Source organism: Leptosomus discolor, chromosome 17 (genome assembly GCF_034619465.1).
Source record: "Leptosomus discolor isolate bLepDis1 chromosome 17, bLepDis1.hap2, whole genome shotgun sequence".
Taxonomy (NCBI): Eukaryota; Metazoa; Chordata; class Aves; order Leptosomiformes; family Leptosomidae; genus Leptosomus; species Leptosomus discolor.
The window spans coordinates 17,564,815-17,591,349 of record NC_141407.1 but is presented as its reverse complement, the minus strand read 5'-3'; the positions used below and the strand labels follow the sequence as shown (position 1 = coordinate 17,591,349).

Genomic DNA, 26,535 nt, shown 5'->3' with positions numbered 1-26,535 from the left:
GCGGAGGCAGGGCAGGGCTGCGGCATTTACAGGCAGAGCGGGCGAGTCCCAGGGCCAAGGCAGCGGCAAGCGTGCAGGGTGGCCCAGGCAGCGGGGCTCACACCAGGGTGGCCTTTCTCCTCCGAGGCCGGGGGAAGGAAGCGGGAGCGGAGCAGAGGTGCCGCAGGTCGGGCATGGCGCAGCTGGGCCAGGGATGAGACTGGAAACCACCACAGTCCAAGGCAATCCAGGAGGGAGCGTTGGCTCAATGGGAATGGGGAGGGCTGGAGCGCTGGGAGCCCCGGAGGGCGCTGCCAGCATCCCCAACAGCGGCTCCCCCGAGCAGCAATGCCACCCGAGGCGGGACGAGCCCAGCAGAGCAGCAGCCCTGCAGCCGCTGGGTGCCAAGGCAGGGCGCAGCCCCAGGGGACAGGGCAGAGCAGCCCCCGCGGTGGCGGGGGGCATGGAGCAGGGGCACAGCGGGTGCCACAGGGGCGTGGGGTCCAGAGCAGCCATCTGGCAGCGGCAGGGACAGGGACGGGGCTGCGCGGCTCCAGCCCCCGACCCCTGCCATGGGAAGGGAGGACCTGCTGCTGTCCAGAAGCAAGACCGACGTGGGACCCTTTCAAGCGGTTCCTCTCTGGCCTCACTCACGCGTGGCTCAGGCTCCCCCTGGGAGCCCCCTCCTCAGACGCCCAGTGCCGTCAGCGACCCCGAGCTGGTGATCTTCTTGAAGCGGTTGGCAGCACACACGCCGATGAAGTTTTTCTGTAAAGAGGGAAGAGAGGAGATGCTCATCCCAACACGAGGGCTGCGGCTCCGGAGGCTGAGCCAGACCCCTCTCCCAGGGCTGGAAAGGAGCCGGGCTGGGGAGGGGGCAGCTGCCCGGGCACCCACTCAGCTGGGCTGTGTGGGAGGGGAGCGCAGGGCTGATGCTGGGGATTGTCCCCTACACCGTCCTGACACCCTTCCTGCCCCTTAGAGGTGCCCTGGAGGATCAGCTCAGCCAACACCACCACGAAGGTGCCTGTGCTTGGTGGTGTTCCCACCTTGGGGTCACCCACGCAATGACCCTGGTGCTGGGGAGCCCTTCTGCAGGCTCAAGGGTCCCCAGCCCTTGTGCCTCGGTTGCCAGCTGCACAGCGAGACAGAGCCAGCCTCCACAGCCCAGGACAGGCAGAGGCTGGCAGCCCCTCCACCAGCTCCCCCAGCCCGTGTTGACCCCCCTCCCCGCGCCGGCCCCCGCACCTTCCAGCGCCGCCGCATGACGTATTTCTTGAGCAGCACCTGGGACTTGAGCTGGCGGTTGCAGCGTTTGGCCTTTTCGGCCAAGTTGTTGAGCCAGGGATGCTGCAGGCACTGGCCGGCGCTCATCCGGGAGCTGGGCGCGAGAGGAGCCCGTGTCACCGCTGCTTGAGCCCCTCTCCCCCAACCACCCCCTTCTCCAGCCACCCAAGAGCCCGCAAAACCTGCTGGGAGGAACGTGGCCAAGGACTGGTGGGGCTGGGCAGGACCCTGAGTGGTCCAGCACACCCTGCTTGGGGCAGGTGACCCTAGAGGGCCACAGGGCTCTGCCAGGGGTGGCCAGGGAAGGGCCCCATGAGGTCCATTTGGGACAGGACATGAGGGGATGCTGCTGGTCGCGGTGCAGAGGGCAGCGCGTGGTACCCAGGGGCTGGGCACACGGCTCGGGGGATGCCCACCCCGGGACCCCCAGGGCCGCTGCTGGTCTCGCACCTCTTCTCCTTGATGATGAGGTTTGAGACAAAGTCCTTGGCCTCATCAGAGACGCTCTCGAAGGTCTCCTCGTCAAAGTACCAGTTGGCAGCCAGGACATTGTTGAGCGTCTCGGTGTCATTGTCACCCAAGAAGGGGGAGAGGCCGCTGAGCCTGGGGGCACAGAGGGGGGTGAGGAGCCGGGTGCCCTCGGGCTGCAGCACATCCCAACCCCCCCGGAATGGAGCCAGCGTGGACAGGGCTGCCCCCGGGAGCAGGGGACAGGGCAGCCCCGAGAAGGGAGGCAGCGTGGGGCTGCAGGGACCGTGCTGTGCTCCTGCCAGCAGCCACCACCCAGCTCCGCTCGCTGCCCCCCAGCCCCACCTGCCCGTGTCCCCACCCAGCAGCCGGGGGCCTGGGGCACGTGCAGGGCTTGGGGACGGCTCCGTTCCCCAGGGGAGCTCTGTCCCAGCCCCCCGCCACGGTGCCGGCAGCCCCCCGCGCAACCCTGACGTACAGCATGTAGGTGATGACGCCCATGCTCCACATGTCCGTGGAGTAGGAGACCTGCTCGTAGTTGACCACCTCAGGGGAGAGGAATTCGGGGGTGCCGAAGTTCACCTTCAGCTTCTCCTGGGGGTTGTACCTGCAGCCCGGGGGGGACGAGTCAGCAGGAGGGGGCACAGGCTGCTCCCCCAAACCACTGCCTCCACTCTTGGCAGGCACTGCCAGCCCCCCAGCCCTCCTGTGCCAGCCAGGGAGAGATGGGGCTGGCAGCTGGCGCCAAAACCACAGCCCAGAGAGGGTCCCAGAGCTCCTGGCACCCCAAGGGCATGGGGGGCCAAAGGATGGGAGGGGGACAGGGAGGAGGGGCACAATCGAGGCGGGGGGAAAGATGGCAGCACCTTCGAGCCAGCCCAAAGTCGATGATCTTCACCATGTGCCCGGTGGCAGTGACACAGAGGATGTTCTCGGGCTGTGGGGACAGGGAGAAAATTGCCCCACCACCAAGAGGGGACGTCCCCAACGTGGGGGTCCGGCAGCCCACGGCTCCTGCAGCTGACCCCCGCCAGAGCCATACCGACTTGCAGGCATCCCTCCCGTGGATGGCCGGTGTCGGGGACACGCTGGCCGGTGTCGGGGACACGCTGGCCGTGCGGGCTCAGGCCAGCACACGGCACCCCCCGCTTTGGTGGCTGCAAACACCCGCTGCCCCTCGGTGCCCTGGCCTCCCCCATCCCTGCAGGCAGTGTCCAGCCTCTGCTGTCACCCCCCCCAGGACTCTGCTGTCACCCTCAGCCCCTTCCATCTCCCCCCAGCCCCACACCTTGAGGTCGAGGTGGAGGACGTGCATGTGGTGCATGAAGCGGATGCCCTCGCAGATCTGCCGGACGAACACCATGCAGTCCACCTCCGTCAGGTGGTAGTCGTCGTCGATGATCCGCTCAAAGAGCTCGCCGCCCTCCACGCTGCACGGGGACAGGTGGACCAAGGGGTCACCCGGGGTGCTCTGCCCCATGCCACCCTCCTGCAGAGCCCCCTGCCCGCCCCGGGGACGCTGCCCCAGTCCTAGCATGGAGATGCTGGTGCAGAAGGTGAGCGGAGCCACGGTGGGATGCGGGGTTTGTGCAGGGGTTTGTGCAGGGGTTTGACACAGCCCCTCAAGGCAGGCACAGCGAGGGGGGGTGGTTACCCCAGGACACCCCAGGGGTTTTTGTAGAGCAGAACAGCCCCAGCACAGTCCCAGCCTCCGTGGAGCAAGTGGGCAGGGGGAAAACGAACTCAACTCAGGTCACCTCCACCCTCAACACAGCCGTGATGGAAGGAGACGTTGTCCTGGCCAGGCAGAGCCCGAGGCTGCCTCCAAGCCCAGCGTGAGGCGAGGAGATGCCCAAGAGGGGACGGGCGAGGTGTGAGGCACATTCCCTGGGGCCAACCCCTTCTGCTCGGCGAGGGGCCGGCGCATCTGTGTGCCCCCTGCGATGGCGCCCCTCACCCAGGCGTCGGGCCCCACGCAGCGCTCCCCCAGCACTCACAACTCCATGAAGAGGATGATCTCCCGGGGCGTCTCGATGGCGTCATAGAGCTGGATGAGGTTGCGGTGGTTCAGCTGGTTCATCACGTCGATCTCCAGCAGCACCATCTCCTGCAGAAGGAGCCCCAGGGCAGAGCAGGGTGTCAGCCCCGGCCGAGCCACCGGCACAGGCTGTGTCGCAGCGCCAGGGACACACCAGGCATGACGCTGCCACCCGCCACCTTAGCCATGGCACTTGCTGGTGGCACCGTGACCGGGAGGAACCCCCCGCCCTGGCACCGGTCAGACCTTGTCCTTGGCACCCTGCTTCCGGATCACTTTGGCCGCCAGCTTGAGGCCCGTCTGCTTCTCCGTGCATGTGTGGACTTCACCAAACTTGCCCCTGGGGATGGAGAGAGGGAGAGGCGCCAACACCATCAGCCACCCAGGCTGCTGGGGACCCCCACGGCGCTCCAGGGTGCTGCCCTGTGCTGCCCACTGCTCCTCTCCGCGCTCAGCCTGCCCGAGGCACCAACCCATTACGGCCAGAGCCGACCCAGGACCATGGCCCAAGGCTGGGCGGCAGCTCAGGGCAGCGCTGGGGGGAAGCCGGGCATCCCGCACCCACCCGGGGCCCCTCCTTACCCTCCCAGGACGTCCTTGGAGTCGAGGTTGAACTGGGAGCTGACGCTGGCGGACCGCAGGGTGACAATCCGGTGCGCGAAGGGCGCCGGCGGCGGAGGGACGTCGTCTGCCCAGAGAGGAGGACTGGGGTGAGAAGGGGAGCTGCCTGGCCGGGGTCCCCACCACCAGGCACCCCGGGGTGCCCCAGGCTGAGAGAGCACACCCTGGTGCAGGGTGGTGGCAGGCACCCAGCGGTGCAGCCCGGCCAAGCTGGTGGGTGCAGGATGCGTCCAGGTACTGAGTGCCTGGCTGCAAACCGGGGGCTCCTGGCTGCAAACCGGGGGCTCCTGGCTGCAAACCGGGGGTCTCCCACAGGAACATGCAGCATCCACCCACCCATGGGTCCCTCGCCACTGCCCGCAGCATCCCCCCCCCCCCCCCCCCCCCCCCGCTGCGTGGCACCCTGCTCCCCACCATCCCGCGTGTCACGCTCGCCCTCTCCAGGCCACGCTGCTGCGTGTCACCCACTCCCGGCCACCATCCCCCCACGCCACCGCATCCTTCTCACCCTCCCAGGACAGACCCCACGCACCCTTGTCCTGGGCCACCCTCCCCAGGAGCCCCACGAGCACCCGCTGCCCCAGCGCTGCCACCCCTGCAAGGACAGCAGTGAAGGACATGGGGACACGCTGTCCCCTGCCGCTGGCCAGGCGGTGGCTGTCACTCCCTGGGCTCCTCTTCCTCCCGAGCAGCCTCGGCCCAGGGAGGGGACGCGACAGGACGCATTTAGCCCCGTTTACAGTGACAGAGGAGCTCGAAGGCCACCGGGCAGGGGACAAGCCCAGAGCATGAGCCGGCAGCAGGCAGGGCCACGGGGGACCCCAGGCTGCCACCCCGCAGAGGGTCCTGGGGTGTGAGGACAAGGCAGGCACCTCGCAGCCTTACCCAGTATCTCAAAAGGGTCTTCCTTCCCAAAATCGGGGGTGAGGTAGGGGCTGGGGGGTGGCTCTGCCTCCGTGGAGGACGGTTGCTCCCCAGGGCCAGGCGGCTCTGCAGCCCCGGTGGGACCCGGGGGCTGCCCCACAGCACCGGGCAATGTCCTCTCTGGAGGGGTGCCAGGGGGCTCCGAGGGCTGCAGGTCCCCCAGGGCTGGCGGGGCAGGGCCAGGCTCCGTCGGACCCTCTCTTGGCTCTGCCGCCGGGGTCTCCTCTGGTATCATCTCCATCACGGCCACCTCCGCCCAGGGCTGCTCCTCCCTGGAATCAGGAGCAGGAGATGAGCAGAGCCCCCCGAGCCCAGCACCCACCTCTGCAGCGCAGGGGGAGGGGACCCCAGCCCAGGAGGGTGCGGGTACCTTTGGCAGGGGGAGGGGACCCCAGCCCAGGAGGGTGCGGGTACCTTTGGCAGGCGGCCGGGCAGCTCAGGCTCTGCAGCAGAGCCGGGCGCGGGGGCTCGGGGCCCCTCGGCTGCCGCTGCTTGTCCATCTCCTGCGCCTTTGCCGCTTTCTCCCCTTCGCCCTGAGCAGCTGCTGCCGCCGTGGCCGCTGCCTCAGCAGGCTCCTGGCCTCCATCCCCAGCCTCTGCTGCAGCTGCAGGGGCTTCCACCTTTGCAGCTTTTACCCCTCCATCCCGGGCCTTTGCAGCAGCCAGGGCTTTCTCCTTTGCAGGTTCTTTGCCTCCACCTTGGGCCTTTCCTGCAGCCGGGCTTTTCTCTGCTTTGGCTGCTGCCTTCTCTCCATCCCGAGCCTTGGCAGCATCTGGGACTTTCTCCTCTGCAGGCTCCCCTTTGCCTCCTCCTTGAGCCCCTTTTGCAGCTGGGGCTTTTTCTGCCTTTGCCGCTTTATTCTCTCCTTCTTGAGCCTTTGCGGGCACCGGAGCCTTCTCCTTTGCGGGCTTTTTATCAGCTGGGGTTTTCTCTGCCTTTGCAGTTTTCTTCCCTCCATCCCAGGTCTTTGCAGCAGCCAGGTCTTTCTCCTTTGCAGGTTCTTTGCCTCCATCTTGGGCCTTTTCTGCAGCCGGGCTCTTCTCTGCTTTGGCTGCTGCCTTCTCTCCATCCCGAGCCTTGGCAGCATCTGGGACCTTCTCCTTTGCAGGAACCGAAGCTTTCTCCTTTGCAGGCTCCCCTTTGCCTCCTCCTTGAGCCTCTTTTGCAGCTGGGGATTTTTCTGCCTTTACCACTTTATTCTCTCCATCCTGAGCCTTTGCAGGCGCTGGAGCCTTCTCCTTTGCGGGCTTTTTATCAGCTGGGGTTTTCTCTGCCTTTGCATCTTTCTTCCCTCCATCCTGAGGCTTTGCAGGAGTTGGGACCTTCCCCTTTGCAGCGGCCACGGTTTTCTCCTTTGCAGGCTCTTCTTTGCCTCCATCCCGAGCCTGTGCTGCAGCCAAGTCTGTCTCCTCTGCGGGCTTTGCCTTCCCTTCTTCAGCCTCCGCTGCAGCCGGAGCCTTCTCCTCCGTGGACTCTGGACTCCCACCACCCTCAGTCTCTAACCCCCCAGGGGCTGGCTCCTTCCTGGGCTCATCCTTCCCTCCATCCTGAGCCTCTGCTACAGCCGGGACCTTCCCCTCCGCAGGTGCTGCCTTCCCTCCTTCAGGCTCTCCCGCAGCCGGAGCCTTCTCCTGCTTGGGCTCATCCTTCCCTCCGACCTGAGCCTCGGCAGCAGCTGGAGCCTTCCCCTCCACGGGCGCCGCCTTCCCTCCTTCAGGCTCTGCCACAGACGGAGCTTTCTCCTTCCCAGACTCATCCTTCTCACCCTTCCCTCCATCCTGGGCCTTGGCGGCAGCGGGTACCTTCTCCTCCGTGGGTGCTGCCTGCCTTCCATCGTGCTGCGCAGCCGAAGCTGCCTTCGCCGCCGGCGCTGCCTTCCCTCCATCCCGGGGCTCTGGAGCGGTCGGGACCATCTCCCCCACCGGCTCTGCCTTCCCTCCTCCAGCCTCAACTGCCGCCTTCTCCTGCCCAGGCTCGTCCTTCCCCCCGTCCTGCACCTCGGTGGCAGCCGGCACCGTCCCCTCCACGGGTGCTGCCTTCCCCCCGTGGGGCTGGGCACCCTGCGGAGCTGCTGGGACCAGCTGGGTCGCGCTGCTGTTGGCTTCGGGGGGGGCCATGCCACCGGCCCCCCCAGCGCCGGGCGTGCTGCCCGCCCCGCCGCCCTGCTCCATGGAGGCTCTTCGGGCAGGAGGCGGCTGCCCTGCGGCGCTCCCGACTCGACGAGGCTCCTGCGGGACAGAAGACGGCAGCTGAGGGCTCCCCAGCCCCACCGCCCCGCCGAGGGGCACGGTGGGACGAGGGCAGCAGCTCTGCTCCTGCAGAAGGTGGGGGGCGAGCTGCTACCCCCCAACTGGGAGCCGTGCCCTCGCCACCCCACCGGTGGCACCGAGCCGGGGACCCCACGTGGCCGCCGGTCCCTTGCCCCATCCCATTGTGGCCCGGTGTCTGCCCGGCGGTGACAGATCGGTGGCCTGACGCCGGCACCTGTCGCTGCCACGGGGCCCCCGGCGCGCGGACAGCCGGCGCGGCGCGGCCAGGGTGCCAATTTAAGGCCACGTCCCCCCACGGCGGGGCAGGAGATGGCGGCTCCGGCCCCAGGCTGGCAGGGTGGGGATCAGGCGAGGTGAGCATCCCTGGCACAGCCCCGCCGCTGCCCACCCCGAACCGCACAGGCAAAGCCCCTTCTGCTCGGGGGCCACCCCCAGCCCCGGCGGCCACCGGTGCTGCCCGTCCCCTTGCCCAGTGGTGACCACAGCTCCTGCCCACACGGTCCCCACCAAGGGGACCTGTTGGTGCCCACGTACCTGCGCAGGCTACCAGTATGAGCCGCCAGCCCAGCCCCTCCAGCCCAGCACCCGATCCCCAAATCCCTGCCCCTGGCTCTGCTGCCCGTCCCTGCCCGACCACCTCCCCTCCCCCTATCCCAGAACATCCCCCCTGCACAGCCTGTGCAGCCGTCCAGGGACCAGGACAGCCCAGGCCTGGAATAAACTCACCAGTAACCATCCCAGTAACAAGGGAGTCGCTTGCTGGTCTTACTGGGACAGGAGCTATAAGCAGCTGGTTCCCAGCCGAGCAGTCCTGCATCCCGCAGCTCAGCCCATGGGGACCGAGGTGTTGCCCCCAGGGCCGGGGGCTCTGCTCTCCCCCAGGCCCCCCCACCGCAGCGCCCCCAGCGAGCGGCCACGGGGACCCCCCGGCCCCGTTACCTGGGTCCCGGTGCGGAGGGTGGTCAGGAGGGCAGCATCCGCACTGTGGCAGCCCCCGGCGGGAGCAGCCTCTTCTATCCCGGGTGTAACGGAGCCGGATTAGTGCGGGCAGAGGAGGATCCTTTACAGCAGCGGAGCCGTCCCGCTTCGCCTTTCCCAGCACCTGTCGCTGCTGGAGCCCGTTCAAAGGACACGCCACTCTTCCCTGTCCCCCACGGGCTGGGGACGCGCAGACACAGCCCAGGGGATGGGGACGGCGCTGCAGGGAGGGCCGGCACTGGGAACCACAGCACCCCAAAAACATCCCATGGGGGTGGCCTGGCCGAGCCGTGGTCCAAGTGGCCGAGCGCTTCCAAGGTGCCCGGAGGGGACACAAGGTGGCCACCAGCCGCCCCATGGGGATGGTGGCTGGGAACAGGGAGCTGAGCCGCGGGTGCCTCTGCCCACTGGTGCCAGCCCTTGGAGAGGGCAGCTCCGAAGGATCCTGCTCTCAGGGAGCACAACGGGGCACCCGAGGGCACCGCCAGTTCTGGGCACCGCTGCCAGCCCCCAGAGCAGACCTGACGGCGGGTGGGAACTGGACATTGGCCAGTGGCTGCAGCCTCCTCCAAGGCCAGTTGAAAGGCTCTCATTTTCCTGCAAAATAAAGGGTTTTAGGGAAAGAAAGGGGGTCCCAGAGGGTTCAGGCTCTGTGTGGGTGCTGCGCAGGCATCGCCAGCCCCTGCTGAAGGTGCAGCACGTGCTGTCGGGGTGCTGCACCCCAGGGCACAGCCTCAGGGACCACGCAGGGCTGAACCTGGGCACGGAAAAGCCCCGGGGAGGGCGGCACCATGGGCTGCACAGTGCCGGGAGCGGCACAGGCCATGAGCGGAGCTGGGCGAGGGCACGGCCCAGCCACACAGGGTCCTGAAGCCCATGGATTCCCGAGGGCTACGCCAGGTTTCCACCCAGCTCCCTCACCCAGCAGAGCCCCGTTTACTTGAAATCCTTGAAGTTTAAGCTGAGGATCAAGCTTGGGTTTCTGCTGGGGGCGCAGGAGGGTGGGGGGTTGCAGGAGGTACCCCCAGTAACTGGACCCAGGGCTGCCAGGCAAAAGCACCCCAACAATACCATTATGTGTAACACCAACACCAACAATTAAACCCCCAGAACATCCATTTATCATGTCGGGGCAGCAGGAACATCAGCTCAGGGTGGAGGAGGAAGGGCTCAGCCTTTCGCCCACAGCTGGTGATCCTTCAGAGGGCGGCACAGGGGAGGCCAGGGCTCCGTGATGGGATGAGGCAGCAAGAGAAGGAGGTGGCAGAGGCTGCCAGCAGTCAGGCAGCTGCCCCCGGAGCTGCCCACACCAGGCATCCTCCTGGCTCCGAGCCCCATCGCTCCTCGCTACCCCAGGTGGGCGCAGGCAGGGGCACCCTGCTCCTCCGTGGGGCTCCGCCGGCAGCCGAGCAGGACGACCGGGGCAGGGAGGTGCCGAGCGCTGGCACTTGCTGGGGGAGCGGGGCTCTCCCCAGGCCTGGGCTGGCCGGGTGCCCCCAGGGAGGCTGAGGTTACCACGGGCTCCTCCAGCCTCGGCCCCTGCCAGCTGACGGACGGGTCTCTCCTTCCGAGCTCTCCGTCCCGCGGCCACGTGGAGCTCAAGTCCTGCCAGACTCCGAGCCCGGCTGCTCCCACATGGGACTCCCACGTGGCCGGGCTGAGCAGAGGCCACTAACGCCGATGCCCACCTTGCCCGTGGCACCTCCCAGGAGGACAGAACCCCATCCAGGCATGGGAAGGAACGATGCTGCTCCACGTTGCCAAATCCCAGCGAGCCACCAGCTCCTGTGCACCATGGGCTGGGGTCTGGCTTTGCCAGAGGAGCCGCGGTTCACACGTGGCGTTGAGAGCGAGACAAGCCAGGACAGGGACACGGCTGTCTCCCTGTCCCAGAGGTGCTGCTGGCCTGCCCCTGCCCCGGGGCAGCTGCTGGGGGGAGCACAAAGGCCCGGGGCATCACGCAGGAGCGAGCAGCCAGCGGGACAGGACTGGAGCCCTCCTTGCTGCTGCAGAGACCACCAGCGAGCAGGGCAAGGGGAGCAGCCAAAGGTCCCCCCAGCGCCCTTCCCCTGCCACGGGCAGCAGCCCAAGCCCACGGCCGGTACCCACCTCACTGATGGGAGAGACGATCCCCTGCCCTCGGGGTGCGGCTGGAGAGCAGGGGAGCGAGGGGCTCCTGCCATGACTCACCCCCAGAGGCAAGGGAGCCCCTTCCCACCTCCTTCACTGCTGCAGCCTCCGGCAGCGGCTCGAGCTGAGGAGGAAGCAACACTCACCACCAGAGCTGCCTCCTCCAGAGCCTGGTTAGTCCCAACAGCAAACCCAGCAGCCCCTCAGCAGCAGCCCCTCAGGCACCACCACCACCACCTCAGCGCAGGAGCAATGTTTACTCTGCCGGACGCAGCCAGGGGCTCCCGAGCGGACACCGGGCTCTCCCGCTCCAGCCCTCACAGCTCGGACTTGCAGCTAAAGGAGCCTGGCTCCATGCTGGAGAGCCTCCCTCTTCCCGGGATCAGGGGCAGGACCTGGAACGGGATGAGAAGCAACAGGGATCACACAGGAGCAGGCAGAGGGCTCCGACCAGCAGTGCCGATGCAGAGGTTGCAGCATCACCTGCATTCCACGGCTCTTGGGGACCAGGGCACCAGCACCGCCCGTTCCCGGCGCAGCCATCGCTCCCGTGGTGAGCGGAGTCAGGGCTGGTGTCCCGGCCCGAAGCCTTGGGACAAGGAGAGGAAGCAAAGCTCTGAGAGCGGGCACTGCGGTGCTGGGGAGCCGCGGAAACGGTTCTGCAAAGGAGGTGTGTGTGAAGGGTGGGAGTGCCGTGGTTTGGCACTGTTACAAGACCAAATTAATTCGTAGGGAAATAAGCTGAAAACAAGGAAGATTCGTGCTATTGTAAGGACAAGAGCTGCTGCACACCAGGATTTCGGTCCCCTCGGTCCAAAACCCCACGCCCCAGCGAGCAGCATGGTGCTCCAGGTCTCTGCAGAGCATAGAAGCAAACCAGCCACCCCCAAGGTTTCTCCGGCTGTGAGGTTGGTGGGGTTTTTTTTTTTTTTTTCCTCCCCATTGAGGAACTTCAGCCAGAGTCCACGTTGGAAAACAGCCTGTCCTGGGGATATCTGGCAGGGCCTCAAGCACGCCAGTTCCCTAGCTACGGGGTTGTCACAACTTGGGCAGCGCCCTTTGACCTTCATGCTTTTCACGGCTGAGGGAGGCTCTGCGCGGCCAAGCCCTGCCCGTTCCCCAGGAAACCCTATACCCCGGCTAAATCGAGCGGCAGGGCAGGCGAGAACAACATCCCCACCTGAATCCCGGCCATGCCGCTGTAACACAAGCCGGCCTGCCTGAGCTTAACTGCTTCCATCAGCACCCAGGACTTCCCCGGCCGAGCTGCCGTCATGTCGTGAAAGGTCCCATCCAGGCGGTGGGGGAAGACAGGGGGGGAAGCCCCCAGCATCACCCAAAGAGCTTCCAGAGCTGCTCGAGGACAGCAGCGCGGCTGCCGGCAGCGGGACCAGGGAGCACCGAGCATGGATCGGGATCAGCGGGAGCTGCCGACGCGCAGGCTGTCCTCGCCAGCTCCACACCAGGCCGCGCTGGTGGGCAACAAGGTGTCCCAGCAGAGAGGCAAGTGAGAACCAAAGCCGTGGGTTTGGGAACCTCCGACCTTTTCGTAAAGGATCTCATTCACCAGCTGATAAGATCTTGCAACTCTCAGCTGCCCTTCAACATAAAACGTTGGCCACCTTTTAGTTCCAGCTCTGCTGTGAGTTCGGAAAGTTACTCTGGTAACAACTAGAAATGCAGAAGAGGAAGATTCCACACCCAGCTCTCCCTGATCACGTCTCCTTCCAGCCCCTCTTTCTCCCAAAGACGAGTTTCAACTTCTCGAATATAAGAACATTTCTGCAAAGGCCACGGGGCAAGATTACAGATTTTACATCAGTTTGGCAACCTACCCTGGCTCGAAAGGCCTGTGCTGAACCAGCACTCTGTTAAATCCCAGTCTCCTGCTCCAGCCCTGTAACTTTAATCTCCCACTTGTATTCCCCTGGGACTGGGAAGATCACCTGCCCCAGCTGCCCTGCAGAAGCCTTAGCTGAGCCCCCATCCAGCACACCCCTCTTTTACACATTTTCTACCCTAGAGCAGCTTTTTCAGCACGTCACCACTTTCCTCTCAAGAGGGCCGGTTACACCAACCCCCCCCAGCCTGGGTGAATCCGCTGGGTCGCTCCAGAGAGCTCTGCCCAACGCCCGAACCCCCACAGGACACGGCAGCCCGAGGCTCCCTCGCCCTGCGCCCGCAGCCCACGAGGAATACAAGCAGCCGTGTTTGCAGGGAGAGGGAATATCTTGTACTGGACCCAATGGTACCGTTGGGGGGAAACCTGACAAGCTGCCGGGACAGAAAACCCTCCTCAGGGCTGAAGCAGAGGCCAGGGAGGGCTGTCACGGGAACCCAGCGGCTCCGTCCTTCAGGGAGCGACGCCTGGCCCAGCGCCGCAGCCTGGTTATCCCGCCTTCGCCTTCCTCCCCAGCTCGTCACCGCTCGGGCTTTCCTCTGACCCGCCACAAACCTCTGCTGCTCCGGAGGAGCCGGCACTGAGGCCGCAGCAGCTTCCTCGCCCCGCACGTTCGAGGTCCTGCTGCGTCCCCAGCCAGATGACGGGGACCAGTTCCACCGGGACAGGAGGGTTAAGGCAGACGGAGGGAAAACCCGCAGGCAGGTCCAGGCAGGTCTCGGTTTTCAGGAGGACGCCCACAAGTCCCTCTGGCTCCAGCCGTTCCCGTGAAGCGTGGGTCAGCAGAGCTGCCACCGCTACCGGTGACGAGCGGCTTCCCGGGCCAGGCTCCCGCTGCCGACAGCCCCCTGCTGCCCTCGGCTCGGGGGCAGGGGGCTGTGGGCAGAGGCAGGGAGCCGCAGCCGAGCCGTCCTGTACGACCGGGTCAGACCTTTGGGTCTGGTTCCGGCACCGCCACGTAAAGATCCTCGCGAGAAAGGAAGGAAAAGCTGAAACTTCAGCAAGAAGGAGCCGGTCTCGGCTCACCGCGCTGCCACAGGGTCTTTGCCCCTTCACGCTCCTCAAACCCCCTTGTGCTCCCGTTCCTCAGCTACTGACTGCACCAGGCCTCTGGTTTTAGTTTTTAAAAGAATCCTTGTATTTCGCTGGGGGTGACTCTTCCTCTCGCTCAGTCCAAGCAGAGCAGCAGTCCGAGGCTGGTGCTCTTGGAAGGGCTGAAGTTCAGTGCTCCCACACACAACGCTTGCTCGCTGCAGCTGCTGTTCTGCGATGACACCCCTTGAGCATGGCACTTTTGAGGAGAATTCCTGCAGAAACATTACCCTCAGATACAATAAATGTTTAAATTTAACTCCGAGGACGTTCTGCCTCTGTCATCTCTCAGATTAGGAGTAACACACCAGCAATCGCTCGATACCCTTTGGCAAGGACAGAGACAGTACCTCTGGCCATACCCCTCGGCTGAAGTCCGACACCTCACAAGTTGGAGCTCCCTCTCTTCTCTACTCAAACAAATCTGAACAAAAGGCCACACAGTTAAGACTAAATCTCCAACAGTATCCAAACTCAGATGAAACGAAAGCAAGTGTTTGCCATAACGCCCAAGCAAGAACCAGTTTGTCCCACCTGGACATTAACACCGTTGCCCACATTCCCCTCTGCTCAAACCAGCACCGCAGCAGCGAGCAGCCCAGCTCACACCAGCTCCAGCAAGCACCAACGGCAAGAGACCCACAGACACGGGAGAGGCAAAGCCTCCGTGTCGTTACAGCCACGAGAAGCCAAACCAGCCCGAGGAGCTTCAGGCAGGTCCAAGCCCCAGCTCCAGCGACCCCCCACACCAGCCCTTTGTGTGCAAGTCCCTTTTCGGCTCAAGGAAACAGCCCCAGGATCACCCCGGTTCCCAGAAGGGGTGACAGCAGCCCAGGCGTGTCAGCAGGCAGCACCGGCAGCCGAGAGCACCGCTTGGATGCGGCTGTAGCCCTGACCCCTTCTCGCCCTCCCCCAGCCTTTTGGGGGGAATCTTGCTTCAGACAAGCCCAAGGAAAGGCCCAAAACCCGGTCTTACGAGGTAAGAAGTTGCATGACAACGCTAAGGGGGAAAACACCACATCACCAAGCTAAGGTAAGAAGTCATTCTTCGTAAATTTTGGTCTAAATTTGATCACCTCTTCACAACGCTGGAAGTTTTCTCCCCCAGCACGTTGGAGCACTCGGTCCATGCCCAGACCGGCCAGGAGATGATGCGTCTTTAGCCAAGAGACCTGCGCTGGCAGGGCCAGAGGCAGCTCACAGCGAGTCACCTGCTGGTGAAGTGGTTCCCCAAACAGAACAGCTCCAGCTCTAAGGCAGCAGCAGAAGGTTGAACGCTCCGATGTACGCAGGGAACTGCTGTAAAAAGTGCGGGCAAGAGCCTCAGCCCTCACCCAGACAGCGACAGGCAGGGTCAGACCTGCAGCGTGCTGGGTTGCAGAAGCCACGTTACTTAACACAACTACTCAAACCTCACACAGACCAAAAAGCCCAAGAACCAAACACTTGAAACCAACACCCAGACGTCCAAGGACAAGGCAGCCCTTCCAGACGGGCCCGGCCTCGGACGTTCACCGAGCGGCCTTTGCCAAAAGCTCTTCTGCAGAAGAGGGATTCATTCAGCCCACGAGCGAGAGCCAGCCGTCAGCTTAGGAATTTTTATTCAGTTTGGGTACGCTATATTTGTACACAATATCAAAACCTGGTTTAGTCTCGACAGAGCAAGGTGTCTGGACGGGAAGCGAGGCCACGGAGACCGTGTGGCCCCGCCTGCGCGCCGCACCCCAGCCTCCTGCCTCGGGTGGAGTTCAACTACTCAACACAGCGATAAGGGAACCCAGCGAAGGAGCAGAGACCGAGCAGTCACGTCAAAACAACTGTTCCCTCCCTGCCTCCCGAGAGGGACGGGATCTCCCTCCCGACTACCAGACCCACACAGCTCAGCACCGGAACCGATCCGAGAAGTTGGGAGACTTGGGCATAGTCAGCGGCTGATCGCTGGGCTTCACCTCCACGCTGCGGTATCGGCGTATCGGGTTGGCCTTGTGCACCTGCAGAGGAGAAACCGAGGTCAAGATGAAGCCAACCGCTGCGGTTACGGCGAAGCCGAAGCCTGCAGGGGAGCCGCCGGTGGGACGAGGGCGGGCGTCTGCCTGCGGGACTGCCACCCTGCCCGGGGCACCGGAGCCAGCCACGGCACGCCGCGGGGCTGGGGGTCTTACAGAGCCCCTTCTGCCCGGGTAGAGCTCCAAAAGTCAGCCACCTCAGCAGAGCTGCCCTTTTTTTTTAAGTTGTAAAGTTAACGAGGAGTCAGTTTGCAACAGGGAAAAGGGACGAGACAGCCCTAACGCAGGTCGACGCCGACAGGAGCTCGCCCACCCCTTCGGGTTACTCCACAGCCAACAGCTCACTCACCAGCTCCTGCCTCAGCTTTGCTACTTCTTCCTTTTCACGCTCCTCTTGCTGCTGTCGGACCTCCTCTTGATGCCTCTCCCTCATGGCTTCCACATCGGCCAAGCGCTTTTCAAACTCTTGCCGCTCTTTCGCTCTTTTCTCTGTCGCCAGCTCAAAGCTGTCAGGAACTACGGAACCAGAAAGGCTCTCTAAGTTCGGAAATAGAGGAGATAACGTTGGTGCAAAGACAGTCAGGCGAAGCAAAGCAGTGCTAGTGTCAAACAGAAGCCTCCCTCTGGAGCGCTTTGCCTGGGCAAGGGGGGTAGCAGATACCTCCAGGCTCCAGGAAAAGGGACCGCCTTACGCCCAAACGCGAGCGTGAGCGGCGTTAACGCAGATGTTACCCCGTCACAGCGTTCCCATAGCGGGGAGCAAGCACACAGTTGTTAGTACAAACAAGCTGAAACCCTAACAAAGCCTAGTCTACCCCAAGACGTAGGTGTAGTGCACCCCATCTCATCGGAAAGGGGAGGAAGAGCGCGACGGCCGCTGCAGAAACGCCGGCTGTCTCTCCAGGGAGCTCCTCACACGCCGTTCCCCCAGTCCCGAGCTAGCGCACACCCACCGTCTGCCAGTTGGAGCAGAGCTGGTAAATACAGCGGCCATGTTAGTGCAGGAGAGGGTGGCAGGGCAGAGGGGACTCCCCACCCCCTGGGGACACGAGCTGTTCGGGAATTAGTTAAGGGCAAGGCAGTGCTGGCCGGGCTGACAGAGGCCACAGCCAGTCTGAACATCTCCTAATTGCCTGGGTTATCAGCCAAGCCTGTACTTGTAACTCCAAGTACTTGTAGCTCCACCTGATAGCAGCTTGCTCTCCTTTTTAGGCACAAAAGGCTCCTGGTACACCACGGTGTTGGGACGAGCTTTGAAACACGCTGCCTCTTTCTGCCTTTTCAAGTCTTCTTTAAGCTGCAAGGGGAAAAAGAGCCCATCAAGTGCCAGGCACAGCAAAAAGACCATCTCCCCCCGCCCGGACTGGAGCACTGCCAGCTCTGGAAGAGCCAGGCTGACTCAGATCAAATCATTTGCAGAGAATATTATATTAAAGCCAAAGAGTTGTATCAGTTGCCAGTCGCTCTGACCAAAAATAGCCTGAAAAACCTTCCAGGTGCCCACTGCAGACTCCACATGAGAAAAGCTGCAGATTATTTCTATGTCACTAAATCCCCAAGCACAGAGAGGGTCAGCAAGGGGATCCAGCTGCACATAGCTGCAGCTCAGAAGACACCCCACAGCTGTCCGTGCTGCTGTGGTAAATCCCACCACTCACCAGAGAGGAAGACAAAACCCACCCCACTCCACCAATCCTTACCCCACTGCACAAGCCTCAGGCCAAGGACAGGACCATTCATTGCTCAAACGCCAACCCTGACTCAACTCAAGCAGGACACTCTGAAGGCGACCACAACTCCACGGAGCCGCTCGAAGCCCCGTCGTACCCGTTCTCCTTCCCACCCTACCTGCTGCTTCCAGCTCTGGAGCTTGGCAGCTCCCCGCTCGTCGATCTGCAGGTTGAAGGGCTCAGGCTGAGTTGGGGTTTTGACCTTCTTTTCTGGCAGCTTCACGTGGTCAAAGTAAGGCAGAGGGAGCGCTTTGAACTTGGGCACCTGAAAGAAACAGCTGGAAATATTTCCCGCCCTTTCCTCAAAGCTCCAGCAGTTTAACAGCCAACAGGAGGAGGCAGGTCCTGCCCGACCCTTTGGAGGGGAATCCAAGGCAGCCTTTAGCCCTTACCTCCTCCTTCTGCAGCTCTTCTATTTTTTTCTCTTTCTGTATTTGCCGCTCTCTGTCACGAGCGTCGAAAGAGAAGGGGCAGACTTCCACGTGCCGCTGCTCCGGCATCTTGGGTTTGAAGGGCACTCCGTAGTGGGGCATAGGGTTCGCCTTGATGACAGGGACCGCCTCTTTCTCCTAAAGGAACCTTAGTGTTAGGGTCTGCCGCAGCACCAGGTTTTCGGAGAAAGACTACAGCTCCTGCCAAAGCCAGCCACGACACTAGGGCTCCTTTAATAAGGGTCACAACAGCGTCAAGCAAACGCTCCGGGCACTGCAAAAATTGGTAATCCAGAAAGTACCAATTTACAGGCACCCTGAGCCACAGGCGAGTTCCTCCTCTTCCCAAACCACTCTCCGTTCTAGCACTCATCCCAACTAGGCTGTAATTCTCTAGCGTCCCCTTCGCCAGAGGGGAAGGAGGGAGGACGTGATGCATTCCGAATCCTGCTCCCCCCCCTCCAGGGATCTAGAGGGGCTGCAGGGAGAAGAAAGGTCCTGGGCACCACCTGCCCTCCTCAACAACGCAACAGGGAAGAGCAACGTCCCGTAGACGTCCGAGCAGTTTCCTTTACTCATCCAGGGCAGCAACAGCCCAGAAACCTCATCAGTGCCCTCGTGTCTAAACCAAAGTTACTTCATTTTGTATGAAAATTCCGTTTCCGTAAAATGAGTGGCAGCAACCAGATCGTTGGAAGGGAATGGTGGGGAGGAAGACGAGCACAGGAGGAACTGCCCAGCAGGAGGGCAGGGGTTAACCACACCAGACCATCGCACCCAGCTGGCAGAAGAAGGGCAGGCCGGCCAAGGCAGCCCCTGTGGTGGGACCAGAAGGTCTGGCTACAGCCCGTTCACAACCCTTACCTTCTCCTCATCCCTGCCAGGCGCTCGGGTTCTGCTCCTCAAGGTGAAGGCTGGGGACTTGGGGACTGTGACAGGCAGCGCTTTCTTCTCCGGAACACCCTGTTCAGGAGAGCCAGTAAGGAGTTACCCGAGCCCCAGCGCCCAGAAACAGCTGCAGAGCGACAACCCAAGGTGGCACCGGAGGGACCCCCGGCAGCTCCCACCCGATGACCGACAGCGTTTACTGAAGATTAAAAACACCATGGATGTAGCTACGGCCACGTGGAAGCTGACTGCCCCCCCAGCCCCAATTCCCACCTCTGGGTATCACTAAACCAGGATTATATTCTTACCACAACGTCCTCCAGGATTTTCGTTGGACACGGCCTGGAATGGAATTCAAAGTGCTCTTCCTCTTGCTGCTTCTTACTCTCACGCTCCTGAATCCTCTTTTCTATTTCCAACTCGAAGCCAATGGGTTGCGTGAGCTCCTTCACAGGGGGTTTCTTGGGCAGGAGCGGCCCCCCCTCAAAGATTTTGTGATCGAGTTCTCGGGCTTTGAATTTGTACCTGCACAGGGAAGACGGAGACAGTCACCAATAGGGCGCGTGGGGCGAGATGCAGCTTCTAGCAAGTGGCTCCTCGCACAGCAAAGAGCGACGGTCGGGTACGGGAGCAGTCGTGCCACACACCCCCCTTGCATGGCGGACACCTCTAGTCAGCAACTCCCCCTTTGCTTTTGGGACAGCAAGGTGCTCAGGAAAACCTTCGGGACCGTTTTTGGATTTCCAACAGCCTTTGCTCCAGGAGAGCGCTGAAGCGCCCGCAGGCTGTACCGCCACGCCGGCCTTGCTTTACTCATCGTAAGCTGTGCCCGACCCAAGAGCAGCTCTCCTAAGAGCCCTTCCTGCAAAACCAACAGGTTCCTTTTCACATCCCTACAATCAGCGCCACAGGATTACGCACAAGCTAGAGGAATCTCAACGGTTTTATGCCGCTCGTTCTTTTACACAAAAAGGGTATTCCTGAGAAGTGATGCTTTGGCATCTGAAAGCTATTTCCAGCGCGGTACAAATCTCCCCGAGGACTAGAATAAACTTCACTCACTGTTGAATTTTCTGCACTTCCTCCTCCTCCAACTCTGCTGCAGTTTTGCAGGTGGCAGCTCTAAAGCGCTGCTTGGTCAGGAGCACCGGTGTTTTCGGGTGTGTGAGCCGAGCCTTCACCACTTTTCTTGGAACTGGGCCTATAAATTTAAGTCACAGACCGGCAGTGAGCAGCAAGGCAGCCAGCAGAGCAGTCAAAGCATCTTCCTTGCTCTGCCACCGCCCCTGCGGACCAACCTCCTGGCTGGCCATAGCCAGGACCGCTCACCTTCATCCGATTTCCTGCTCCTCAAGTGGTAACGGGAGGGGGTGCGTTTTTGGAACGCTTCCACCTGCTCAGCAAGGGACACGTATTCTGACGTGCTTTCTTCAAGTTTTCTTTTGTTCCCCTGGGAGAGGTTGAAAGGTTTGGGGATAGTGGGTCCCTTCGGCATTCGCACCTGAGGACAAGAAATGAGAGTCGTTACGGCCACGTGGCCCTGGACGCTTCGATGACGTCGCCTTTCCCCACCGATGCACAGCATCGGTCCCTTCTCCGTACTGGAGATGAGGCTTATGTCCGATGTGGAGCATTAACACAAGCTAGTCACAGCGGGAAACCGTACGGAGTGGAAGAGCTGGGGGTTGGACCAGATGATTGTTAAGGTCCCTTCCGCCCCAAACCAGCCTACGATCAAACTAGGAAGCGCCACGAGCAGAAGACGCGACGTTAAAGGGCAACGTGGCGAGCCAACAGTCGCGTTTGCGCACCGCCGGCCTCCCCTGCGGCAGCCCTCTTTGGGGGTCAGCAGCAGCACGGGTGCTGCAGAGCAGGCAGAAGGCGACGCCAAGAACCAGGCAGCTGCCGGCTGGCAACACTCTGGTGCTCACCGGGGAAGGGGGATGCTTCCTCAGCACCGCGGCGAAATCCACCTCCTTGTACTCGTTCCCGGGCTGGCTTTCCCCGTGCTGTTTAACTCTGTTCTCCGTGCAGAAGTGGAAGTCAACTGGCTTGGTTACGTGACCGACAGGTCTCTTCGCGGGTTGCCCTAAAGAAAAAGAGCATGTAAGGACTGGAAGCCTTTTGGGGTGGGGAGGAGGATTTGAAAAAGGAAAAAAAAAAAAAAGGCATTTAATGTCCAATAACCTGAACAGGTTTTGGAGAACTCCCCTATAAACTTCCAAGACACGGCAAAACCCAAACCAACCTGTTTCCAGGCAGTTTAGGGGTTGATCTACATTAAAAGCCACCTAATCCTAACATTAGTGTGTAAGATCTGAAATGTTTGGTTTTAAGGGTACCTCTGCAGCTCTCTGCAGCACCCTGCAGCTGTGCCCAGCACAGCTCCAACTCGCAATGCAGCTAGAGCCCACCTGCTCCAGCAATAGCTGCCTTCAGAGACTCCTCGTTCTTCTTCCGCAGCTCCACAACCTCCCGCTGCAACTGCTCCATCTTTTCCAGCTCCTGCTCCTCCGTGCTCTTCAGCTTCCCAGAAACATGGGGCCTCCTGTGGGAGCACGTTAAAGACTGAGACGTGCCTTCCCGCTCCACCAGTCGCTAGCGCAGAGCGGAGGAACACGCTCATCTCCAGCTTCCCTGCAGAAGCACCGCTCACTATAGCGGCACACTCTTTAGAAAAGATGGGGTTGGATTTTGTTGGTTCACGACCGCTTGCAGCTAACTGCTCTCCTGCACACCCCTTCGCTGCGGGCACACATCATCCCGTGAGCCAGAACCACCTTTTCCTCAAATTAAAAGCAAAAGCGGGTCCTTTGCACAGGTCCAGCTGCTGAAGTACATTTCATCCTGACACTGTTGCCTTGATCTGGTGTTTACTAAACATGACACCACCACATGCTAGGCTGAAGCTGAAAACACCCCGGCCAGGGCTGTCACCTAAATCAACTGTGATTAGCAAAGAGGAGTCACAAGGAAGGTACGTACTTCAACATTGTTGGCGTGGAGGGCACGGTCAGCTTGCTTCTCCCTCTCCCCGGGGAGAGCTCGGCATTCTGCGGGGGGTCTCTCTTCGTGGGTACTTCTGTCGGCTTCTCTCTGCCGCTAGAACTGCAGGAACAAGGTGTCAGGGCCAACCACCCCCATCCACCGTGCTCCAAGGGAAAGACCACCTCCTGCTCTCACCACCGTGCACCACCCCCCGCCACCTGGTGAGCTCTACGTACGCCAGCCTGGCCGTACCTCGCCCCGGGCCCAGGGACAGACCGTCTGGTTTTCCCTGGTACTCTAAGGCTGGAGAAGGGAAAAGGAATTACTGAGGGTTTGGAACTTAAGGCTTTTCGAGGAGGTCGGTGTTCGGTAGCTCACTGAGGTACAGCAGCGTTTGAAAGATCGCTCCTTCAGTTTCCTGACCTCAAGCTTGCCACCACATGATCTCTTAGTGGTTAAGCTAATTTGAGAAATATTTTAGCTGAGACTCTTTCATAGCTTATGACTTCCTGATGGACAAGTTAAGCCAAATTTAAAGCTAGCTGACAGACACTAGTGTGGATTAAGAAGCTTAAGAAACCCAAGCTTATTTCATTCACATCTCTACCTCCGACAGAGCGTTTCCTTCGGGCCTTACCGCCATTTCTTCCGGGTTATGAAACCAGAACCAGGTTTTGGCCACCCCCCCACCCCAACCTTCCCCACGAGAACCCTCTCAGCCAGGTGGAAACTCTTTCCGAAGAAACACAGGCACCCCCCTTCCCAGCCCCAAACAGGAGGGCTTTGATGACGTACATTCTCATTTTTTTCAGGGGTGGAACCTCCTCCTTATTCCCCAAGGCATTAGCATTTCTCTCCGCTTTGACTCGAGCCGGCTGCTTGCGTTGCTGCGTTTTTCTCTGCGCTGCAGCCTGTCTTCTGCCCGCTCTAGGGGAGAGCAGAAAGCGCAGGTTAGCTTTCCCACGGGGCTGAGAAGACACACGACCCGTTTAACACTCTTTACGTCCGTGCGTCCCCTCACCCCAACGTGCCCGCTACGCAAATGGTGCGTTTAACACAGCTATCCCAATGCAGCCGGAATTATTTAAGTTTAACAACCCATAAACTGAATATTCTCTGGTATATACGAGCACACAGAGCCCTCTGCATTCACATCAAGAACGAGTTCTGCCCAACTCGGGCAGATATAAACAAAGAAACTTTATAAGCCGCTGCAGTTTCAGATATCCTCACATTCCAGGAGCTCCTAGCGCTACCGAGTCTCATTTGGCAAGCACGCGAGGCACTGCGTTACATTTCCACCCCGAGAGATGGTCCCTCCAGCCCAGCGAGCAGATCAGCTGTCCCCACGCACCACCTCTGTCCTGAAAACTCCAGACCCACAGGATGACCCGGGAACAGCCAGAGCTGCAGATCCTGGGAGCGAGGACCGGCTTAGTTACACCCTCATCAACCTTCAGGCACACTGAGCGCCAGCGTTTCACCTCTGGGAGGCCTCCGCCGGAGCCGCAGCTCTCCAGCTCGTCAGGGACCCAACGATGTTCTGAGGAACCGCACTGGCCTGCGCACACTCTGCTCCACCGTCCTCTTCACCACGGCTTTCACCTGAGAACAGCGACAACGTCAACTCGTGTCTATACACACGCACACCCCAACGCTGAAGTGAAGAAACCACACGAGCCCTTGCGAGAGAGCACCACACGAGGACGGTCCCACAAAAGCCAGACTGAGGCCTGCTTGTTTTGCCAGTGAAAAGCAGGTAAGGTTTATTCTCTCCCCCCACACCATGCCGGCTTACTCATTGTTATTTCTTGCGATGTGACAGAAGACAGAATGATATCAGGCTTTGAAAAAGCAGGGCTGTTCTGCGAGCCCTTTGCCAGGTTTTCTGCAGGAGGGACATTCTCCAGATTGGCTTTTTGGTCTGTAAGGGAAGAGAGAGACTTTCACTGCACACAGGAATTTTTAACAATACCCCAGAATATCATTATGGTGTTCAAGTCATCTGTCAAGTCAGAGATGACAATCAAAGTTCAAACACGAGACCAAAACAAACCCCATGCACGATGAATGATGCAGTTAACAACATGACTAATCAACTGGCACGGAAGCCAGGCCCAAACCAAGGATCACGCCAAGGCCTCATCCAAAGAGAAACCAAACGGAGCCGTTGGAAGCCACTCACCAAACCAGGAGTCCGCGTTGTGAACGTCATCATCGCTCAGAGTCGCGAAGTCGATGCAAGGGTTTGGGACATCAAAGGAATAGCGAGATTCGGGGCGAGACATCTTCACCCCCGTGCTGCCCCCGCGGGCCCTCCGCTTGCACTGCTTTGGACAAGAAGCACGGGTCACCCGTCACACCAAACCCAACACAGGCGTTGGCCAAACCGTTCTCCACCTCCCCTCCTCCGCAGGGTTTCGCGACAGGCGCTGGGACAGCCTTTGGTACACGGTCCTGTCTGGTAACCCACAGCCTCCTGAGCAACGCTGGGTTTTATTCTACTGCTCACTGGCAAAGCTAAGCAGATTTTTACCACTGTTGACATTTGCAGATTCATAAAGATCAAGTTTTGACGGTTTTCTTGGTGCCTGTAGGTGCTGGGATTCTATTTTTTTAAAAGGAAGTAACGTACAAAGCTTTTCCAGAGAGCAACTGCTTTGCCCTTCCCTCCCTCACCACGCACAAAGAGCGGCTCTTACCCGGGCACAGACCTAGGAAGCAAGAGCCTGCTGAGGAGGCTGCCCCCAGAGCACAGCCTTTCTCCCCCCGAAGGGCTACACGCAAGGGTGAATGTCACAGACGTGCTCCTCTAGAGAGGAAACTCATTTTCAAAGCAGGGAGGGAGCTCTGCAGTGGCGTTACTGGGCGAAAAGTCAGTGTCGGGCCCTCGCTGCATTCCACGGCGCTACCCCGAGGCTGCCCGGGCTATAAACAAACCAAGCACCGTGACAGCGTCAGGAGCAGTCCCTGCAGTTAGTTAGTGGAGCACTGACAGCAGGAGGAGTCCCTGTGTCAACAGGTGATATTAAACTCTGCAGAACAGGAACAAAGCCAGCAGAAAGTTATAAGCCCTTAAACTGTAACAAAACCTCGTGGCCAAGGTGTTTTCCTGGCGCAGCTGCGAGGCAAAGCCCACGTGGACGCGCTATAAAACACCCCCTAAGGGGATCACCTGGACTTGGCTTTTACGAGTCCAACCCGCTTTAAGGCAACGTGCTCTTAACCCACAAAGTCTCAGAGCTAAGCCATCTGTCCAGGCAGACCACACACCGTTCACGGCACGCTCCGTAAAGAAGGAAGCGTTCAAGAGTAAGCCCAAGCGGCGCTGAGGAGCAGCCGCGGCTGTTCACCGTCACCAGCCCTCCCTCCCGAAGATGGCTGCGCCGAGGAGCCTCCAGTTGCCCAGCGCAGAATCGTGATAGTTAAGGGGAAGGATGTCATTAGAGAAGTGTCAGCAACACGGCTCTGAAGATGCCAGGCGACCCCCCAAAGAAGGCAAAGGGAAGAATCGGAGCCAAAACCAACTGTAACTGAGCCCAAGACGCGGCTGGAATCGAATGCTTTCCTACCGCCCTTCATCAAGATCGAGTTTCTGTCGACACTATCCGCTTTTTTTAAAAACCAAGTGCGTCATCTACATTCTCCCCTCGCCCTCCCCAGCCAGCCCACCCGGCCGCAGCTCTGGGCATCGCGTTTCACAGCGACTCGTGTCCACTGCCGCGCGGCTGCGGTGAAGCCCGTGTTCTTCGCGGTGTCAGCACCCTCAGCACCGACCCTTTCGCTCTCCCCCTCCCAGAGGGGAGTGAACAGTCATGAAGAGACCGGGAGCACAGCAACGCCACCGTTTCACACCCCCAAGTTTCTCGAAAGAGCCAGCGGGGAGGTAAAGGTTATGGTGACTGAGCTCCAGAGGGTTCCTTTCAGCCGGGTGAACCCCCGGCACCCGCTGTTCGACCCCCCGCAGAAAAGGACTCGCTGCCAAGCAGCGGCTCACCAAAAGGCATCTTGCTCTTCCACCCATCCACTTGGCTTGGGACCGAGCTCCCACCGAGCGTCCCGGTGATTTATCGCTCCGCCGGGCCCGCTGCAGCAACCGCAGCGAGCTGGGCCAGGCACAGCCCAGAGCCCGCAGCCTCGAGGCACTTCAAAACACCCAGCGGCAGTTTTGCCGGCAGAATCACCATTACATCAACCTTTTCTTTAAAGGCAGGAGGCAAAATTCTTTCTCTCCACTGCGACATTCTTCCACTAGAAGCGAGGTGCAGGAATTTCTCCTCCCTAGGGCCGTACCTGGTTAGCAGCACCGTGTGCCTTCACCTTACGGGCACGCTGCAATCCCACGTAACCACGGCGTGGCTCTAAAGCCTAACCCTGCTCTCCCCCACATCCATCACCTTCTGTGCCAACACCAGCGCTCGCCGAGCTTCGTGGCGAGCCAGCCGGGGAACCCTCCCCCCCTGTCCCACAGGACCAGCCTCCCCCTGGTGCGCAGAGCCGCTCGCACCACCGCTGGTGGGAGGCAGAAGGAGGATCTGGTCCCCTCGCTCTCAAAAAACCACCCGAATTCCTTTGATGAAAGGGACTGCCTAACTAAAACCCTAATTCTCCTTCTGGGTCCACTCCTCTCGGTGACATAAATGAGCCACGGCCCCGGGGGGTTCCTGCACGGGGCAGCCCAGCCCCATCCAGAGAGAAACGGACGGCGGGTTTCTCGGCACATCAGGTTTCTTTTCAGTAACTACACTTTGGCACGTTCCAGAAGAGTGCCTTGGCCTGGTTTAGATTAGTTAGCTTTGAAAAAG

The 26,535-nt window shown here is 61.0% G+C and overlaps 2 protein-coding genes across 4 annotated transcripts; both read right to left on the bottom strand.

Moving 5' to 3' along the window:
* Window positions 1–666: 666 nt before the first annotated feature.
* Window positions 667–11,971, bottom strand: MYLK2 (myosin light chain kinase 2). Its single transcript, XM_086474669.1, has 19 exons — window positions 11,876–11,971; window positions 11,147–11,284; window positions 11,017–11,090; window positions 9,506–9,608; window positions 8,527–9,010; window positions 7,721–8,103; window positions 7,018–7,545; window positions 6,370–6,942; window positions 5,732–6,225; window positions 5,279–5,589; window positions 4,355–4,460; window positions 4,019–4,112; window positions 3,732–3,841; window positions 3,023–3,164; window positions 2,601–2,671; window positions 2,213–2,341; window positions 1,717–1,869; window positions 1,228–1,360; window positions 667–747 (listed from the first exon to the last, which is right to left on the bottom strand). Exons 1-19 carry the CDS (start codon window positions 11,969–11,971, stop codon window positions 667–669), a joined length of 4,203 nt encoding a protein of 1,400 aa, XP_086330795.1.
* A 3,577-nt stretch (window positions 11,972–15,548) lies between these two features.
* Window positions 15,549–24,041, bottom strand: TPX2 (TPX2 microtubule nucleation factor). 3 transcript variants are annotated; one of them, XM_086474803.1, is made up of 17 exons: window positions 23,916–24,041; window positions 23,529–23,654; window positions 23,215–23,362; window positions 22,526–22,657; window positions 21,983–22,033; window positions 21,728–21,850; window positions 21,157–21,290; window positions 20,674–20,831; window positions 20,072–20,243; window positions 19,805–19,943; window positions 19,051–19,267; window positions 18,719–18,817; window positions 17,816–17,992; window positions 17,542–17,688; window positions 16,879–16,990; window positions 16,043–16,230; window positions 15,549–15,678 (listed from the first exon to the last, which is right to left on the bottom strand). In XM_086474803.1, exons 1-17 carry the CDS (start codon window positions 24,016–24,018, stop codon window positions 15,568–15,570), a joined length of 2,337 nt encoding a protein of 778 aa, XP_086330929.1. In that variant the 5' UTR covers window positions 24,019–24,041; the 3' UTR covers window positions 15,549–15,567. The 3 variants fall into 3 exon arrangements, with proteins under 3 accessions (XP_086330929.1, XP_086330928.1, XP_009948790.2); XM_086474802.1 differs by having other exon boundaries at window positions 23,215–23,328; window positions 23,525–23,654; window positions 23,916–24,018; XM_009950488.2 differs by having other exon boundaries at window positions 23,215–23,335; window positions 23,916–24,018.
* Between the last annotated feature and the right edge of the window lie 2,494 nt (window positions 24,042–26,535).

What these genes read in the sequence shown, in the direction of transcription:
- MYLK2 (XM_086474669.1), bottom strand. Translation starts at nt 11,971, where the DNA reads ATGACGGCAGCTCGGCCGGGGAAGTCCTGGGTGCTGATGGAAGCAGTT. An exon ending in GCGGCATGGCCGGGATTCAG is followed by an intron (nt 11,285 to 11,875) that starts GTGGGGATGTTG and finishes CCTTGTCCCAAG; the next exon opens with GCTTCGGGCCGGGACACCAG. An exon ending in TCATGCGGCGGCGCTGGAAG is followed by an intron (nt 748 to 1,227) that starts GTGCGGGGGCCG and finishes CCCTCTTTACAG; the next exon opens with AAAAACTTCATCGGCGTGTG.
- TPX2 (XM_086474803.1), bottom strand. Translation starts at nt 24,018, where the DNA reads ATGTCTCGCCCCGAATCTCGCTATTCCTTTGATGTCCCAAACCCTTGC. An exon ending in TCCACGCCAACAATGTTGAA is followed by an intron (nt 21,291 to 21,727) that starts GTACGTACCTTC and finishes GTGCTCCCACAG; the next exon opens with GAGGCCCCATGTTTCTGGGA. An exon ending in GGAAGCATCCCCCTTCCCCG is followed by an intron (nt 20,244 to 20,673) that starts GTGAGCACCAGA and finishes TCTTGTCCTCAG; the next exon opens with GTGCGAATGCCGAAGGGACC.